Raw genomic sequence first — 19,461 nt, 5'->3', positions numbered from 1 at the left:
CCCTTGGTCTTGAACATAATTCTGTGAGTTTTAGCCAAAGCAATAATACATAAATCTATAAAACAAAGGGTCTAAAAATGAAAAAATTTTTATGAAAAATAACTTTTCTAAAACAAGCAAAAAATTTAGTAAGAAGAGTCATGTTAATTTTCTTAACGTCTGGCTTAAAAAACAGAGCTGGATTCTCAAATTTGCTTCTGTGTTGTAATATCACATGCCATATAGTCTCACCTCCATTGTATGCTTGTAAGGGAATGAGAATGAATGAGTTTTTACCTTGTACCTCTGAAAGATTCTCCGAGACCCCCTGGCATCACATCATACTCTAAAAACTACTGGCCTAGTATCTAAGAGAAAACTCAATAAATGATAAGTTTTATGTTGTTTTGTTAATATAGATCAAATCATGAAACAGGACAATGATTTTCAAACTGTAGTCTTCGACCTCTTACATCCGAATCACTTGGTATCCTATTTAAAAGATAGGTTCTTGGGCTTCAGCCAGTTGATTCTGATTAACTTGGTTTTAGGTAAGGAATCTACATTTTAGCAAGCTCGCAACCACTTCTAATCTACCTAACAATTTTTTAAATTTATTTATTTATTTGTATTTTGGCTGTGTTGGGTCTTCGTTGCTGCATGTAGGCTTTCTCTAGTTGCGGCGAACGGGGGCTACTCTTCATTGCAGCGTGCAGGCTTCTCACTGTGGTGGCTTCTCTTGTTGTGGAGCATGGGCTCTAGGTGCGTGGGCTTCAGTAGTTGTGGCCTGTGGACTCAGTAGTTGTGGCTCACGGGCTCTAGAGCGCAGGCTCAGTAGTTGTGGCACACAGGCTTAGTTGCTCCGCAGTATGTGGGATCTTCCCGGAACAGGGCTCGAACCCGTGTCCCCTGCAGGCGGATTCTTAACCACTGTGCCACCAGGGAAGTCCCTACCTAACAAATTTGTACCTACTGTTTATAAGAATTTAGAATCATGGAATCTTAGAGCTAGAAAAGACCTTTAAAAATTAGCTAGTTGTATTCCCTCATCTTACAAATGCGGAAAACTTAGGCTTACAAAATACAATGGCTTTCTAAAGGTCATACTTAGAAAAAAAAACTTGCTCACACAAAGTAGTTAGACAGTGGTTCAGTAAGGATCAAAATTAGATGCCAGAATGTTTGGCACAGACATGTGGAGGAGTAGATACATACAAGAAAGAAATCTGAGATAGATTATGTGAGAGAGAGAGGCAGGAAGAAGTTGATGGTGTCCTTAGAGAATCTATCTGTATGCTGATGTATGTCCTTGATTGCAATAGGGAGCACCCATAAAAAAGAACGAAATTATGCCTTTTTGCAACAACATGTATGGAACCCCAAAGGCATTTTACTATGTAGTAGTAAGACAGGGAAAGACAGATACTATATGATCTCACTTATACATGGAACCTACAAAAGTCAAAATCATATAAATAGAGATTAGAACAGTGGTAACCAGGGGCTCAGGGGTGGGGGAAATGGGGAGATGCTGGTCAAAGGGAACAAACTTCCACTTATGAGATGAACAAGTTTTGGGAATCTAATGTGCAGGCTGGTGACTATAGTTAACAGTGCTATATTTTAATACTTTAAAGTTGCTAAGGAAGTAGATCTTAAATATTTTCACCACACACACAATGGTAATTATGTGAGATGATGGAGGTGTTAATTAATTTTATTTTGGTAATCATTTCACAGTATATATGTGTATCAAATCATCACTTTGTACACCTTAAACTTACACCATGCTGTATGTTGATCATATCTCAGTAAACTTGGGGGAAAAAAGAAATAGGGGTACAGAGATGATGTGGCTGAGCATACAGCAGGTAGGTTTCAGCTCTCCAAGTGATATCCCAGAGGAAATGGTAGACAGTGTCCACATTCGTAAGCCTGTTAAATGCCTATTTATTCTTTTCAGTTGAAGTTTATTTTTGTAAAAGTAATAATTTCCTCCTATTTCTTGCCTCCTGCATTAATCTGTGCAGGTATTAAGCTGTACTGCTCCCTGCTAGCAGTATCCTAACTGGTGAAAATGTCTCGATAATGGACTGTGCAAATCCAAATTTATAAAGTGCAGTTGATATGTCAAGAGAATATAAAGTTGAATAAGTAGCAAAGGGTCAAATTATGGAGAGCCTTGAATGCTAGTTAGAAGATTGACTATATCTTTTGGGAAAGAACTACCATAGATAACCAAGGGAATAACATCAGGAAATTAATGACTTGGGAAGATTTTTCACCTGTGCTATACAGGTAGGATTAGAAGGTTGAAAGCTTGGGTGCATAGGAGATTATTTTACTAATTCAGGCATGAAGTGATAGGGCTGACATTACAGTGTATAGTACAATAAATTTAAAGAAAGCAATCAAGAAATGTTTTAATCTAAGATTAATGATTTTATGATAATATTGAGAAAAGAAAATGAAGAATAGAAAATAATTTTGAAATATTAGTCCAAAGTACTATTGAAAAATATAGGTAAGTGGATGTACAATGTTAAGAATAATTTTGGTTTTAAAGATATAGAGAACAAAGTGAAGGTTGAGCTTCCAAGTGGAGAGCTTCAGGAGTTTGAAATTTGGACTAAAAGTTAAAATTATATATTTAGCATTCATTATTATAATATTAAAATTGCAATAGTAACAATAGATAATTGTTAAATGGAAGTGAAAGGAGATGAGGGCATGAAAAAGGCATTGATAGTGAAATGTGAAATATAGTCAGAAAGTTCAAGGAGAATGAATACAGAGAAAAAGCCATTGTGTTTGGTAATACTGGGGATCATTGATGACTTTCAAGAAAGCATTTTTAATGGAGTAGCATGTTTATATAATAAGCATAATTCTGTATTCGTTTTACCATTGCTGCCATTCTGTTCCTTGAATATTCCCTAGTGTATTGGCACTTGATGTTCCCTCTAGCCAGCCTGAAATTCCCGAGATTTCCCTGTGGCTGGCTCTTTCACTTGATTCAGGTTTCTGCTTAAAGACTTACTTCTCAGAGGCCTTCCTTCATTGTGCTCTATAAATCCTTCAACTCCTTGACACACATACGTATAATCAGCCACTGTATATTAATTACTTTATTCTCTTTATAGGATATCTTATTCTCAGATATTACCTTATTTATTTTTAAAAATTTTAATTTATTCTCCTCACTGTAAACTCTTAATAAGAATAGTTACCATGTCATTCTTTTTATATACTGTGTGTTTAATGCTCAGAGTAATTTGTTATTGAAGTGTAGTTGATTTACAATATTGTGTTAGTTTCAGGTGTACAGCATATTGATTTGTCTTTGGGTTTTTTCCTGCAGACTATATTCCATTATAGATTATTATAGATATTGGGTATAATTCCCTGTGCTATATAGTAAATTCTTGTTAATTATCTATTTTATGTATAGTAGTTTGTATCTGTTAATCAAACACTCCTAATTTGTCTCTCACTCCCACTCCCCTGTCCTCTTTGGTGAGCATAGTTTGTTTTCTGTGTCTGTGAGTCTGTTTTGTATATAGATTTATTTGTACTGTTTTTTAGATACCTCATATAAGTGATATCATGTAGTATTTGTCATTCTCTGTTTGACTTATTTCACTAAGCATATACTTTAGGTCCATTCATGTTGCTGCTAATGGCAACGTTTTGTTCTTTTTTGTGGCTGAGTAATATTCCATTGCATATGTGTGTGTATGTGTGTGTCTATATACATATATATATATATATATATATATCTCACATCTTCTTAAGCCAATCGTCCACTGATGGGCACTTGAGTAGCTTCCATGTCTTGGCTTTTCTAAATAGTGCTGCTGTGAACATTGCGGTGCATGTATCTTTTCGACTTACAGTTTTTGTTTTTTCTGTATATATACCCAGGAGTAGGAGTGCTGGATCATATGGTATCTCCATTTTTTGTTTTATAAGGAACCTCCATACTGTTTTCCATAGTGGCTGCACCACTTTACATTCCCACCAGCGATATTCTCCATAACCTCTCCAGCATTTACTTTTTGTAGACTTTTTGATGTTAGCCATTCTGACCAGTGTGAGGTGATACCTCATTGTGGTTGTGATTTGCATTTCTCTAATAATTAGCAATGTTGAGCATCTTTTCATGTGCCTGTTGGCCATTTGTATGTCTTTGGGAAAATGTCTATTTAGGTCATCTGCCTAGTTTTTGATTGGGTTGTGTGTTTTTTTGATATGGAGTTGTATGACCTGATTGTATATTTTGGATATTAACCCCTTGTCAGTCACATCATTTGCAAGTATTTTCTCCCATTCAGTATGTTGTTTTTTCATTTTGTTGATATGCAAACGCTTTTGAGTTTGATTAGGTCCCATTTGTTTGTTTTTGCTTTTATTTCTTTTGCCTTGATAGACTGACCAATAATGAATGGGCAAAGGATCTGAGCAGACATTTCTTTAACAAGGTATACAAATGGCCAGTATGACCATGAAAAGATGCTCAACATCATTAGTCATCAGGGAGGTCAAATCCATAGTGAGATTCCACTTCACACCAACTAGGATGGCTATATTCAATAGACAGTAACAAGGATGTGGAGAAATTAGAATCTTTATACCTTATTGTTGGGAATATAAAATGATCTGTCTACTTTGGAAAACAGTTTGTTAGTTCCCCAAAAGTTAAACACAGAATTACTATATGACCTAGTAATTCCATGCCTAGATTTATACCCAAGAGAATTGAAAACATGGTGAAATAAAACTTGTACAAGTATGTTCATAGCATCATTATTTATAAGAGCCAAAAGTGGAAACAACCCAAATGTTCATCAACTGTTGAATAGGTAAGCAAAATTTGCTATATCCATTCAATGAAATAGTATTTAGGAATGAATACTGACATGTGCTGCAATGTGGATGAAACTTAAAAACACTATGGTAAGTGAAAGAAGCCAATCAGAAAAAGGCCATGCATCTTATGATTCCATTTATATGAAATGTCCAGGATAAAAAATTTTATAGAGATAAAAAGCAGATTAGTGTTGCTTGGGGATGTGAGCAGGAGGAGAGAAACTGGTATTGAGTACTAAAGGTTACTGGATTTTATTCAGGGAAAATAAAAATCTTCTAAAGTTAGAATGTGATGATTGGCTATACAACCCTATGAATATATTTAAAAACATTGAATTACATATTTAAATGGGTGAATTATGTGGTATTTGAATTATATCTCAAAGTTGGTTTAAATAATAAAATGGCAGAAATAATGCTAAACACATCAATTATAATGTAAATATGAATTAAGGTCTCTTATTTAAAATTTTAAAAATCTTGAATGATGTGAATAAAAAGGTAGGGTAGAGAACTCCAAGAGTCCATATTGCCATAAAAATAATGAATCAACTGGCAAAAACTGTCAGAATCAACTTTTTTTGAACTCAGTAAATGATCAAAGGCTCACTGCTACTGGGGGAAAAGGCAATTAAGAAAAATCAGATGAACTTCCTTAAGAGAGGGAAGAGAGTGGCCAACATGGCAGAGTAGAAGGACCCCAAGCTCACCCCCTCTCATGAACACACCAAAATCACAACTATCTGCAGAACAAACATCATTGAAAAAGACTGAAACCTATCAGAAAAGTTCCTCTACAACTAAAGATATAAGGATGGAGCCACAACTAGACCCATAGGAGGGGCAGACTTGAAATATAATCAAATTCCGCATGTCTCAGGTGGGCGACCCACAAACTGGAGAATAATTTTATTTGCAGAGGTTCTCCCACAGGAGTGAGAGTTCTGAGTCCCACATTAGGCGCCACCGCCCAGGGATCCAGCACCAGGGAGAGGAGCCCCCAGAGCATTTGTCTTTGAAAGCCAGCGGGGCTTGATTGCAGGAGCTTCACAGGATTGGGGGAAATAGAGACTTTACTCTTAAAGAGCGCACACAAAATCTCACTCATACCAGGACCAAGGGCAAAAGCAGTAATTTGATAGAAGCCTGGGCCAGACCTACCTGCTAGTCTTGGAGGGTCTCTTGTGGAGGTGGGGAGTGGCAGTGGCCCACCCTGGGGACAGAGACACTGGTGGCGGACACAGTGGGGAGCATTCATCTGCAAGAACTCTCCTGGAGTCTGACATTTTGGCATCAAGACCTGGCCCCACCCAACAGCCTGTAGGTTCAAGTGCCAAACAACACACCTCAGGCCAAACAAGAAACTGGGTGGGGATGTGTCCATCTACAAGCAGGCTGCCTAAAGACTCTCTGAGTCCACAGCCACCTCTAGACATGCCCCTAGCACGGCCCTGTCCATCAGAGGACCAAGACCCAGCTCTACCCACCAGGGGGGCAGGCACTGGCCCCTCCTGCCAGGAACCCTACCCAAACCTTTAGACCAGCCTCATCCACCAGGGGGCAGACACCAGAAGCAAGCAAACTACAGTCCCACAGCCTGCAGACTGAGTCCACAAATCCAGACCAGACACTACCCTGGGACCAGCTGGCCCCTGGCTCTTGGGTAATGAGAGGGGTGTGCACTGCTGGGATGCATAGGACATCTCCTACAGAGAGCCACTTCTCCAAGGTTGAGAAACTTAACCAACCTACCACATACAGGAAAATACAAGTAGCAGTTTAGACAAAATGAGGCAACAGAGGAATATGTTTCAGATGAAGGAACGAGATAATACCCCAGAAGAAGAACTAAGTGATGTGGAGATAGGCAGTCGACCCTAGAAGGAGTTCAGAGTAGTGATCATAAAGATGATCAAAGAATTTGGGAAGAGAATGGATGCACAGAGCAAGAAATTAGAAGTTTTGGGTTTCCCTGGTGGCGCAGTGGTTGGGAGTCCGCCTGCCGATGCAGGGGACACGGGTTCGTGCCCCGGTCTGGGAAGATCCCACATGCCGCGGGGTGGCTGGGCCCGTGAGCCATGGCCACTGAGCCTGTGCGTCCGGAGCCTGTGCTCTGCAACGGGAGAGGCCCGTGTACTGCAAAAAAAAAACCACAACAAAGGAAATTAGACGTTTTTAACAAAGAATTAAAAAATATAAAGAACAACCAAACAAAATTGAAGGATACAATACTGAAATGAAAAATACACTAGAAAGAATCAATAGTAGACTAAATGAGGCAGAAGAACAGATCAGTGATCTGAAGACAGAGTAGTGGAAATCACTGCCACTGAACAGAAAAAAGAATGAAAAGAAATGAGGACAGTTTAAGAGACCTCTGGGACAACATCAAGCACGCTAATATTCGCATTATAGGGATTCCAGAAGGATAAGAGCATGAGAAAGAGCCTAAGAAAATATTTGAAGAGGTAATAGCTGAAAACTTCCCTAACCTGGGAAAGGAAATAGTTACCCAAGTCCAGGAAGCACAGAGAGTTCCATATAGGATTAACCCACAGAGGAATACCCCATGATACAACCTAAATGTCCACTGACAAATGAGTGGATAAAGAAGATGTGGTATATATATAATGGAATACTACTCAGCCTTAAGAAAGAATGAAATAATGCCATTTGCAGCAACATGAATGGACCTAGAGTTTATCATACTAAATGACATAAGTCAGACAGAGAAAGACAAATGATATCACTTATATGTAGAATCTAAAAAATGATACAAATAATACAAACTTATTTATGAAACAGAAATGGATTCACAGACAGAGAAAAGAAACATATGGTTACCACAGGGGATAGTGGGGGGTGGGGGATAGATTAGGAGTTTGGGATTAACATATACATACTACTATATATTATAAAATAGATAAACAAAAAGGATCTACTGTATAGCACAGGGAACTGTACTCAATATCTTGTAATAACCTATAATGGAAAAGAATCTGAAACGAAAATCTATATATATATCACTGAATCAGTTTGCTGTACACTTGAAACTAATACAACATTGTAAATTAACTATACTTCAGTTTAAAAAAAGAGGCTATTGGTGTTTTAACTTACCCTGATCATGTCTCAACTTCCCAGCATCCCTGTTACAGGTACTTAGTACTGGAGGGAGCAGAACAAACCTTGTACTCAAAGAACTGTAGTTGTTTTAACCTGACTGATGGTTCTCTGAAAGGTTAGTTCTAAGGGTTTGTCTTTCTTTTACCTAACTCAGGATTCTCCCAGAGCTGAGGAGGCTACCTGGGGGTGATTGTCAAAAACAATTTAAAGGCAAATGTATTAGTTGGTGGTGCCCAGTGCAAGGGTATACAATTAGTGTAAATAATTAATCAAAAAATTTGCAGGGAAAGGCTGAGGATTGAGATGCCTTGGGGAACAAGGGCTTTGCAAATCTCCCACATATTCTGAGAAATCTAGAAGGCCATATGCATGCCTAGGGATGGGTACATGATCAGAAAAGACCCAAGAAGGTCCTGACCATTAGTCTTTTATGCAAGCAGGAAGTGAGAGCTAATGTAGAGTTTTAATCTGCCTGACTGAGTCTTGTTGGCTTGCCCCAACACACACACAGAGCCCATCTGCCAAGACTAGATTAGGACTTTTGATGTTATTGTTTGTGGTGTTTCAAGAAATCTCTTGGATCACTAATTGATTGCTAAACTTTAGGGGCCATAATGACAACGAATATAAACTTTAGAAAATTAGTTCAGAAAACTCACTAAACAAATGTACAACAAGTACATCAAGTAGCAAAAACAAAACCTGAGAGGAAGGAGAATCTGATTTCCAGAGTTGCCACATTATAATATTTAAAATGTCTTGTTTTCAATAAAAAGTTTCAAGGCATGCAAAAAAAGAGAAAATTGGCCCATACACTGGGAAAAAAAAATAATAGAAAGTGTCCCTGGGGAAACCCAGACATTGGCCTTACTAGACAAAGATTTAAATTTTTTTGTGTGTGTGTGGTACGCAGGCCTCTCCTTGTTGTGGCCTCTCCCACTGTGGAGCACAGGCTCCGGACGCACAGGCTCAGTGGCCATGGCTTATGGACCCAGCCGCTCCGCGGCATGTGGGATCTTCCCGGACTGGGGCACGAACCCGTGTCCCCTGCATCGGCAGGCAGACTCTCAACTACTGTGCCACCAGGGAAACCCTAAAATTTTTTAAATATACTCAGAGAACTAAAGGAAAACATGTGAATGATATGTAACCAACTGGATAATGTTAATAATGAGATAAAAAATTTAAAAGAACTAATAGAAATTTTGTAGCTGAAGAGTACAGTAATTGAAGAAACAAATTACTTGAAGGGTTCAGCAGCTTATTTGAGCAGATAGAAGAAAGAATCAGTGAACTTGATGATTCTCAATTGAGATTATCCACTCCATGGAAGAGAAAGAAAAAAGAATGGGGAAAAATTTGAATACAGTCTCAAAAACCTGTGGGACACCACCCAGCATACCAACATATACATAAGGGGAGTCCCAGAGAAGAGTAGAGAGAGAAAAGGGCAGAGAACATTTGAAGAAATGATGTCTGAAAGTTTTCCAAATTTAATGAAGGTTATGATCTGCAGATCCAGGAAGTTCAACAAACTCTAAGTAGCAGAAATGCAGATATCCATGTTATGACATATTATAATCAAACATTGGAAGATAAAGACAAAGAGAATCTTGAAAACATCAAAAGAGAAACAATTCTTCATATGTAAAACATCCTCAATATAATAACAGTTTATTTCTCATCAGAAACTATAGAGGTCAGAAGGCAGTAGGATAAACATATTCGGTTTCCTGGTAGAAAAACACAAAAGCAGAACAACTTGTCAACCAAGAACTCTATATCTGGCAAAACTTCAAAAATGAAGGAGAAATTAATACATTCCATGATAAACAAAAGCTGAGAGATTGTTACTAGTAGACCTGCACTTCACAAAGCTCTAACGGAAATCTTCAGTCTGCGATAAAAACACAGTAGAGAGTAACTTGAATCCACACAAAGAAATAAAGAATGCTGTAGAAGTAACTATATATGTATAAATCAGTGTAAATGTAGTATTTTTGTATCTTCTTATTTTTCCTATTTGATTTAAAAGAGAACTACACAAAACAATAATTATAAACCTATGTTGATGGACACACACAATGTATAAAGAAATGACTTATAATAATAGCATAAAGGAGGTAAATGCTATATAGGAACATTTTTGTATACTACTGAAACTAAGTTGGTATTAATTCTAACTAGATTGTTATGAATTAAGATGTTAATTATAATTCAGGACAACTGCTAAGAAAACAATAGATAATAAATAAATAAGTATATACATATGCTTGAAGAAATGAGAAAGGAATGAAAATGGTACACTAGAAAATATTTAGCACAAAATAAAGCAGTAATGAAGGAATTGGGGGACCAAAGAGATATACAGAAAATGCAAAATGGGAGAAGTAAATCTGTCCTTATTAGTAATCACATTAAATATAGATGCATTAAAGACTCCAGTAAAAGAAACAGATTGGCAGAATGAATTTTTAAAAATCATTCAACTATATGCTGTCTACAAGGGACTCACTTCAACTATAAGAACCCAAGTGGTTTAATGTGAAAGGATAGAAATATTTCATGCAAAGAGTACCCTCTGCAAGATAGTATAGCTGAAGTAACTATATTGCTATCATGCAACATAGACTTTAAGACCAAAATTGTACAATAAAGAGAGAAGGATATTATGTAGTGATGAAAGGATGAATCCATCAAAAATACATAACAGTTACAAACATATATGCACCTGAAAAAGTCACAAAATATATGAAGGAAAAACTGACAGAATTGAGGGGAGAAATAGACAGTTCACCAGTAATAGTTGGATACTTCATACCCCACTTTTAATAATGGATAGGACAACCAGTCTGGGGATCAACAAGGAAATAAAAGTCTTGAACAGCATCAACTAACTAAACCTAACAGATGAATAGAGAACATTCTACCCCAAAACAGCAGAATACATATTCTGCTCGAGTGTACATGAAATACTCTTCAGCACTGATCATACATTAGACCACAAAACAAGATTCCATAAATTTTAAAATATTGAAATCATGCAAGATATCTTCTCTAACCACAAAGAAATGAAGTTAGAAGTCAAAAGGAAATATGAGAACTTCACAGATATAAAGAAATTAAGCAAGACACTCTTCAAGGATTAAAGCAACTGGAACTCTCGTTCTTTGCTGGTAGAAGTACAAATTGGAATGACCTGTTTGGTAAACATTTTTGTATTTTAAGGTTAAGCACATGCTTATCAGATTGCTCAGCAACCCCATTCCTAGGTATTTATCCAAAAGAAATTAAGACATCTGCCCATACAGTGACTTGTCTACAAATGTTTAGAGTAGGTAGTAGCCCCAGATTGGAAAGAAGTAAAATATCCAACTGGAGATGGATAAATTGTGGTGTCCAAACAATACAATACTGCAAAGCAGTGAAAAGGAATTAACTAATAATATATTTGATTATGAAAGAATCTCGAGATTTATTCTAAATGAATTAATCCAGACACAAGAAAGTATGTATGATTGTAGTAATTTGATATTCAGAAATCTATACTGGGAAAAAGTAGATGGATTATTCCTAGGAACAAGAAGGTGGGGGCAGGGGGAAGAGAATTATTACCAAAAAACATGAGAAAATTTTGTGGGGTGGTGGAAATGATTTATATCATGATTTTGGTTTCACTTATGTTGGTAGGCACAACTGTGAAAACTCATCAAATTATACACTTAAAATGTAAAGTTTTATTGTTTGTAAATTATACCTCGATAAAGCTGACCCAAAAATGAAAAAAAAATTATAAAGACAAAAAAATTAACACTTCGGAACCAAGGGGTGGGAATGGGCCAGAAAACATTATTTGAAGTAAGAGTTTTTAGGAGTAAGACAAAATGGAAATGCAAACTGTTTGAAATTTGTGACAATGAGAACATGAAACTTATGGAGTATGGTCAAAACTTTACTCAGAATGAAATTTTAGCCTTAAATTATTTTATCAGTTGAAGTAGTAGTGATCTAAACAACTCAAGGATTAGAACAATATTTATATCTTCTTCATGGGAGATAGGATAGATGTATTTATTTTTATTTAACAAATATACATATGGCACTTACAATGTACTATATCTTTATAAAGATAAAAATGGAAATTAAATAAAAGTTGATAAGATCTAATTCTTGGAGAATATTGGTAAACTCTGAAAAGCTAACAAAAAATAAAATGGAGTAAATAAATATCCCACATTTTGGCTAAGAAAGAGTACAAACACGATGACAAGGAGACTAAAAGTGAGGGAATGCAGTATACAACACAACACTAATAAATTTAAAATATTAATAAAGTGGGTCATTATCTTAAAGAGTAAGTAATCAGAACTTAATAATAATAGAGTTTCTGAAATAATTCTTTTCAGCCTTATCTCTCATTATTCCCACATTTTAATGTTTTGCTCCAGCAAAAGGGATCTGTACACTGTTCCCTAAGCACAACCTGTGTTTCTCCCACGTCTAGCATTATTTGCTCACTTCTCTACCCTATTAATGGCATTTTCTTTTTGTGTATTCAGATGCTACCTATCTTTCAAGCAGGTACACTTTCCATTTCCTTGAGGAAACTCCCCCTAGCATCTTAGGTGGAAATGAGCACTTGTGACAGTACCCATCTGTCACTTACTCAGCTTTGTAGAACTATGTATGTTTAGATGCTGTATCTTCCTCCTCCTTATGGAGAATAAATACATTGAATATTCCCACTATATATATATACTCCATCCCTGATATATATATAACTCTTATTATCCCCCCATACTCTAGTTTATACAGAGTAGGGGCTCTGGAAATAAATATTTAATTCATTGCTAAAAGTGAATCAAGGTGAGATTCAAGTTAGGAAAAAGCGGTTAACTACCATTCCAGGTAAAGTTAGGATTTCTTTGGGTAGTAATTTTCTAGTTAGGTGTGCATGAATGGGAGAATGTATTCAGTTTTTTCCACTTGAAGGCTCAGATAAATATATGTCTTGATATAACTGGCATCTTCCTAAGCCTCAATTTCTTTTTTGTAAAATGAGGACAATATATATATTGAGTTTGTAAGACTCTATGAGACAATGAATGTGTAGCTCCTTGGCACAGCTCTTGGAACATATTCAATCCTGCAAAATTGTTAGTTTCCCCACCTTTCATATGAGGTCACAATTACTTGCAACTACAATGTGGTTATTTCCCCATTTTGATATGCCTTAATATTTTGGCTGATAGCAATGAGCACACGTAGGTTGAAACAATACATAATTTAATGTTTAATTCTAATTTAGTTATTTCTTCATTCCCAAGCATAACCTATGCTAGATTGCTTTTTTCTCATTAGGTGTGTTGTAATTTGCATCTTTCAGGTTTTTTATGAAACAGGTTTTATTTTTTCACCCGTCATTGCTGTATGGATTGGTGTACATTGTGACTAATTCTCTCATAGGTCACTGGACTAATTATTTGAGACTAGAACCCTTTGGGTGAATGGTTAATATTTAAATTAGTATTGTTCTCTTTTTCCTCTGAAAAGGGAAATTGACAAATTAAGTCATTGTTAATGGATTGCTGTAGTGACATCTGCTTAGTTTGGTGACCTGTTGATGGCTGTCACCTACAGTTACAGGCAAGGTGGAGCTTAGTTGGACAATGGCAGAAGAGTGTTATCTCAGATTTTTGCAGACTTTTGGTATTTAGTCAGTATAAATAACAAAAGCAGAACAAAACAGATCTTTGAGTATCTGGTCAAGTCATTTCCACTGCCTTTTAAAATTATTTCTAGAGTTAAGTGACTATTTTTTACCTGTATTTAATCTTGCATTATATGCCTCTTGAGGCACCTCAACTACCTTGTAGAAACTTAGTATGGTTTTAAATTTAATTATCATGATTATAACATTTCTGAAAAATAGCACCATTCTGTACCAAGTCCCTAAACTCATAAGTGTTTTTATGAATCTGTTTTATATCCTGTGAGGAAATATGTATTTTTCAGTCTTTTTTGATAGATTTGTAATATTTTAAAGATACAGTCTCAGAAATCTAAGTGTGAAAACTAGTGTAGTAATGTTCCTAGTACTGGGAGAGGAAAAACACAGCCAAAGTTTTATTTTGTTACAAAAATTAGCAGCAAAATAACTAAAAGTGATAAAACTCTTTTCTCTTTAGGGCCAAGGAATACGAGAGTTTATTAGAAACAAAAAATTCTGGCTCAGACTCACCCTATAAAGCAAAGTGAGTATTTTATCCTACATTTTAGTTCTTTGTCTCTTCAGTTTTTGCCTGTAACAAAAGCTTATCTGAACCATCATTGTATGCCTGTGGTCATGGACTTTGTATCTGATGCCTAGAATTTTATTCTGCTAACACAGTGGTATCCAAGTGGGGATGGTTTTGCAAGAGGACATTTGTCTGTGCCTGGGGGTATGTGATAATATTTTGGTTATCACAGCTTGGAAAAATGGTGCAGCTGCCATCAAGCGTGCAGAAGCCAGGGGATACTGTTAAACATTCTTCAGTGCACAAGATAGACCTCCACAGCAAAGTATTACCACATCCAAAACATCAGTAGTGCTGAGGTAAAGAAACCCTATTCTAACAAAACAAGTTCTGGCAAGGCTGTACTGGTTCTTACTCTGAGGAGATCTCATTCAAGATTGTTGCAAGGGCCACTTGACAGATGAGGATTTAGACTCCGCCATTGGGTGTAAGTGTAATTACTAAGTGTAATAGCTAAGTAAACAAAAACATCATCATTTTGCTTCTCTCAAATAGACTGCCAGTAGAGGTGCAGTGAGAGAAAGGTACTTATATAATACTGCTGATGGGGGTACAGACTGGTGTAGTCTTATTGAAAGGCAATGTGAATCCGGAGCTTAGGATGTCCACTTTTTTGTTTACGGTTAAGATATCTTTTATTCAATTATGTATAAGATTAAGTTCTAGCACTTGATGTTGTACTTTATTTTTTAAATTTATAGTTGATTTACAATGTTGTGTTAGTTTCTGATGTACAACAAAATGATCCAGTATATGTATTTTTTCCAATTCTTTTCCATTATAGTTTATTACAAGATATTGAGTATAGTTCCCTGTGCTATACAGTAGGACCTTGTTGTTTATCTATTTTATATACAGTAGTTTGTATCTGCTAGTCCCAAACTCCTAATTTATCCACCAAATAGTTTTGTATTGGCATGTGAATAATAATACAAATTAATGGAATAGATTTTTTTTTTTTTTTTTTTTTTTTTGCGGTATGCGGGCCTCTCACTGTTGTGGCCTCCCCCGTCGCGGAGCACAGGCTCCGGACGCGCAGGCTCCGGACGCGCAGGCTCAGCGGCCATGGCCCACGGGCCCAGCCGCTCCGCGGCATATGGGATCCTCCCAGACCGGGGCACGAACCCGTATCCCCTGCATCGGCAGGCGGACTCTCAACCACTTGCGCCACCAGGGAGGCCCTGGAATAGATTTTTTAAAACAGTCTAGAAATAGATCCAAAACTTGAGGAAATTTAATATATGATGTGGTATAGTGTTTGCAAAGATGGCCAGAAGTTGTTGAGCCATTCCTGGAGGCATGTCCCTTTGCAATATAACTTTGCCACCTCTCCAAGGAGTGGACTCTATTTTCCTTCCTCTTGAATTTGTTCTGGCCTTTTGACTTGTCCTGATCCACAGTCTACTGCAGAAGCAATACGTGACTCCTGAGCCTTAGCTCCAGAAGTCTTGAGGCTTCTGCTCACAACTTTGCTTTCTTGCTCCCCTGTGACTGCCATATAAGGAAGCTTTGGTCAGCCTCCTTGAGGAAGACAGATCACTTGGTCATGGTGTATAATCCTTCTAATATGCTGTTTAATTTGTTTTGCTTGTTTTATTGAGGGTTTTTGCATCAGTGTTCATAGAGGATATCAGGCCTTATGAAGCCTCTGCTTGTGTCACATTTGTTTATGTCCCATTGGCCAAGGCAAGTCATTTTGCCAAGTCCGTAGTCACTGTCTGAGGTGACTATGTATGTCATGGCTGGCAAGATATACTTCAAGGGGGACCTTTAATGTAACAATCTACTATACAACTTTCTCTGGATTCTCCTCTTACTTGACCTGATGCTCTTTTTCAGGATCTTTTGCCTGGTTGTTTCTTGTCTCTTTGACCACTGAGATTAACATGCTTTGTCCTGAGAGTTCAAATAGAGAATTACTCCCTTGGTAATCTTAGTTTCATGACTTTAAACATCTAGTATCTGGGTGGACTTTAAATTTATATCTCCAATACAGACCTGTCCCCAGAACTCCAGAATACTATATCCAACTTCCTATTTAGCATTTCCACTTGAATGTCTCTCTGTTCACTTGGATGCCTCAAGTGAACATGTGCAAAATTAAACTCCTGAAATTTGCTCCCATACCTTACCCCTCATATTTTTGCTCATCCTTAATTTAAGGATGGCAAGCCCATCCTTAAATTAAGTCATCTAAAATCTTTAGAGTCATCCTTTTTCTCACACTCTACTTTCAGTCCATCCAAAAATTCTATTGGCTCTATCTGTAAAATATATTCAGAATCTGACCACTATTCATTACCTCCATAGTAACTGGTCTAGTCTAACCTACCAGTGTCTCTCATCTGGATTATTGTAGCAGCTTCCTAATTAGTTCTATACTGCTCTGCCCTTGCTTACTACAGTCTCTTCGCCACAGGGCAACCAGGATATTCTTTTAAATTATAAGTCTAGAAAAATGGCAGTAGCAATAGAAGCATAATTTTTCAATATCTTCAATTTTTAACATAGAAACCAGATAACTAATAAAGAAAACCAAAAACCCATGGAAGCATTTACAAAAAAAACTACATTGCCAGATATCTACATGAAATCTGAAATGCAAGTGGATGGGAACAAATAGCCACAAGACCTGCATGGTAATGACATCAGTGTGAAAGAAAGCAAAGAGAAGCAACTGGGATAACAGATGTAAGGAAAGGATAACCCCAAAATAACTAACAGGTTTTCACTGGAAGTTTCAGGGAACCAATTTGAGAGAAGCACCTGAACCTCATTCTTAAGTAGGTTCCTCAGGAAGGGCTGATGTGAACAATGTTGCCTTAGTTCTTACTCTTTCTTATCAATAATTTTATGCCCTCAAAAATCAGTTTTGCCAGTTACAAAATCCTTGACCCACATTTTCTTTTCTTGAGGATCTTAAATACTAAGAGAGAATGAACCTTAGACAATCAAAATTATTAGACATAACATAAAGACTAGGGATGAATAGTAAAGTTATAGTTTCTTATAGAACTAAGAATAACTGATGGCCAGAAGAAAAAGAATATTATGTAATAACTGTATCTCAGGTGTTTTTATAGTGTAACTGTAAGAAAAATATTGGGGAGAATGAGGAAAACATATTCTAAAAAATTAACCATTCTCCAATTATATTGGTGATGTTATTATTGATAATGTTATTCTGAGTCTGTGTGCATAATAATAAGGATAAAGTAAAGAAGATTATGGAGACTAGCATTCTTTCATCCCCTGTATTACTGAGAAACTGAATTCTCAATCTGGATGAAAGGAGATAGATGTAATACGTTAGAGATCAGGTAATACCCCTGTAGGAGTGAATTTGAAATATATGAAGTTATGAGATATTTTATCTTTTAAAAAGTGTTCTGCGTATTTGTGTGTATACATATTTGTGTATATACATATATAGATACACATGTATTATGTATGTGTGTGTACACACATTTTTTATTTCCTAGCTCTGTCGATTGAAGAGGCCTAGAAACAATGACCAGTGGAGTAGCAGTGAGCATATCTCACTAAAGGGAGCAAGAACTTCTTAGAAAAATGTCTAATGCTAGATCTGAATGCTCTGTCATACTAGATGGCAAGGAATCTCTCAAAGACTGCTAGTGTTTTATCAAAAGACTCAGGAGCTGACTTGAAAAGTTTACTAATAGACAAAAATAGGACAATTTGAGCATCAAAAAGGATAATTATTGTAACCGATTGAAATTGGTAACCAAATAGCAGATGAAAAGAAATGTCTCCTTATAAAATTATTCTAGCTAATAAATGAAAATGACTCTTCCTCCAGTTTCCCCTCCCTTTCCAGAAGAATTCAGTCCTAAAGCCACTAGATGAGAGAGCACCAAGCAACCATCTGCACTGGCTGGATGGCTGGAGGCAGCAGTGGCAAAATGATGGGTGTCAGAGCCTGAGTAGGCTAAGGAGGGCCGCCAGGTATGGAGGTTCAGAGCCCAAGCAGAGTGCAGGGAGCTTCCATGTGGGGTAGGACACCATGGCCTGGTGTGGGGAATCAGAGCCAAATGAGGAGGGTAATCCATGGAATGTCATCCTGGCACAGTCTGTCAGGGGAGTCTTGCAAAGGGTGTGAAACCCAAGCAAGCTGAGAATGGCAGAAGAGCCCAGAGTAGGGAGTTGGAGGCCAAGCAGGAAGATAACAGTATGCATAAAGAAAGATGCATGATATGTTAGGTGGATTGTTCACATAAGTAAATATATTAAGGATGAGAGAAGAGAGTTAAAAATAGACCCAGGGAGAATAGAAAATCCTATGGTGGTGAATTGGAATTGTAGGTATCAGTTTTAACTCCTATTTTCCATTATATGTATATATAGTAGAAATAAATATAGATGTAAAGTGTAGGGATACACACACACACACACACACACATGACCCTTGAACAGTGAGGCTGGGGGCTGGGGCACTGGCCCTCCGAGCAGTCAGAAATCTGCCTGTAACTTTTACAGTCAGCCTTCCCCTCCAAAGTTCTGCATTCACGGATTCAACCAACCCTGAATCCTGTGGGACATACATAGTGAAAAAAATCTGCCTATAGATGGACCTGCACAGTTCAAAGCCCTGTTGCTCAAGCGTCAACTCTGTGTGTATATAATTATATATATAGTTATATGTATTTTTAATATTTATTTATATAATAATATACACACATTTTCTAGATCTTTCCACTAAGAATGAGGGCCTGGGAGCAGCAACACCCTGATAGCATTGAGCACATCTAGTATACCCATGTAAGTATGAAGGTGAGGTAGTTCCCTGAAAGGGATAGATGGGTTCTTTTTCCACAGGAAAGGATGCTGCCTGGCAACAATGAAAGATGGTCAATGTAGGAGGCAATATATGCACACTGATTTTTTCATCTTATATGGGGATTTCTTAGGCTGTTACATTTAGAAATACAGGCTTAAGCATATTATTTACAAATGGAAGGGGAACCAGTAGCCTTAAATTTAGACTATGTACCTTTCAAATAGAGGAGGTGAAAGAAAAAAAGAAGTTAATATGTTTATGTCTTCCTGTCCATCACACCGAAGAACAATATTAGTTCCTAACTTGGACCCAGTCTCCTTTCTTACACTTTTATAAATCTTCCCAATGATCCTAATGAACCTCCCAAAATTGACTGATAAAAGTTAGGGA

The 19,461-nt window shown here is 37.0% G+C and overlaps 1 protein-coding gene across 10 annotated transcripts in view; it reads left to right on the top strand.

Moving 5' to 3' along the window:
* The window catches only part of SCAPER (S-phase cyclin A associated protein in the ER), a 498,644-nt gene that overhangs the window by 255,690 nt on the left and 223,493 nt on the right, over positions 1 to 19,461 (top strand). For 9 of the 10 annotated variants that reach the window (XM_060096948.1, XM_060096953.1, XM_060096954.1 and 6 more), the window contains one exon: positions 14,163 to 14,228. The exons of the other annotated variant lie outside the window; for it this stretch is intronic. In XM_060096948.1, the coding sequence (XP_059952931.1) occupies positions 14,163 to 14,228 (66 nt within the window). The remainder of the gene's footprint in view (positions 1 to 14,162; positions 14,229 to 19,461) is intronic. 10 annotated transcript variants of the gene reach the window in all.

Source organism: Mesoplodon densirostris, chromosome 4 (assembly GCF_025265405.1).
Source record: "Mesoplodon densirostris isolate mMesDen1 chromosome 4, mMesDen1 primary haplotype, whole genome shotgun sequence".
In the NCBI taxonomy this organism is placed as follows: Eukaryota; Metazoa; Chordata; class Mammalia; order Artiodactyla; family Ziphiidae; genus Mesoplodon; species Mesoplodon densirostris.
Note: the sequence above shows the minus strand (reverse complement) of the source record. Positions and strands in the feature narration are given on the sequence as shown.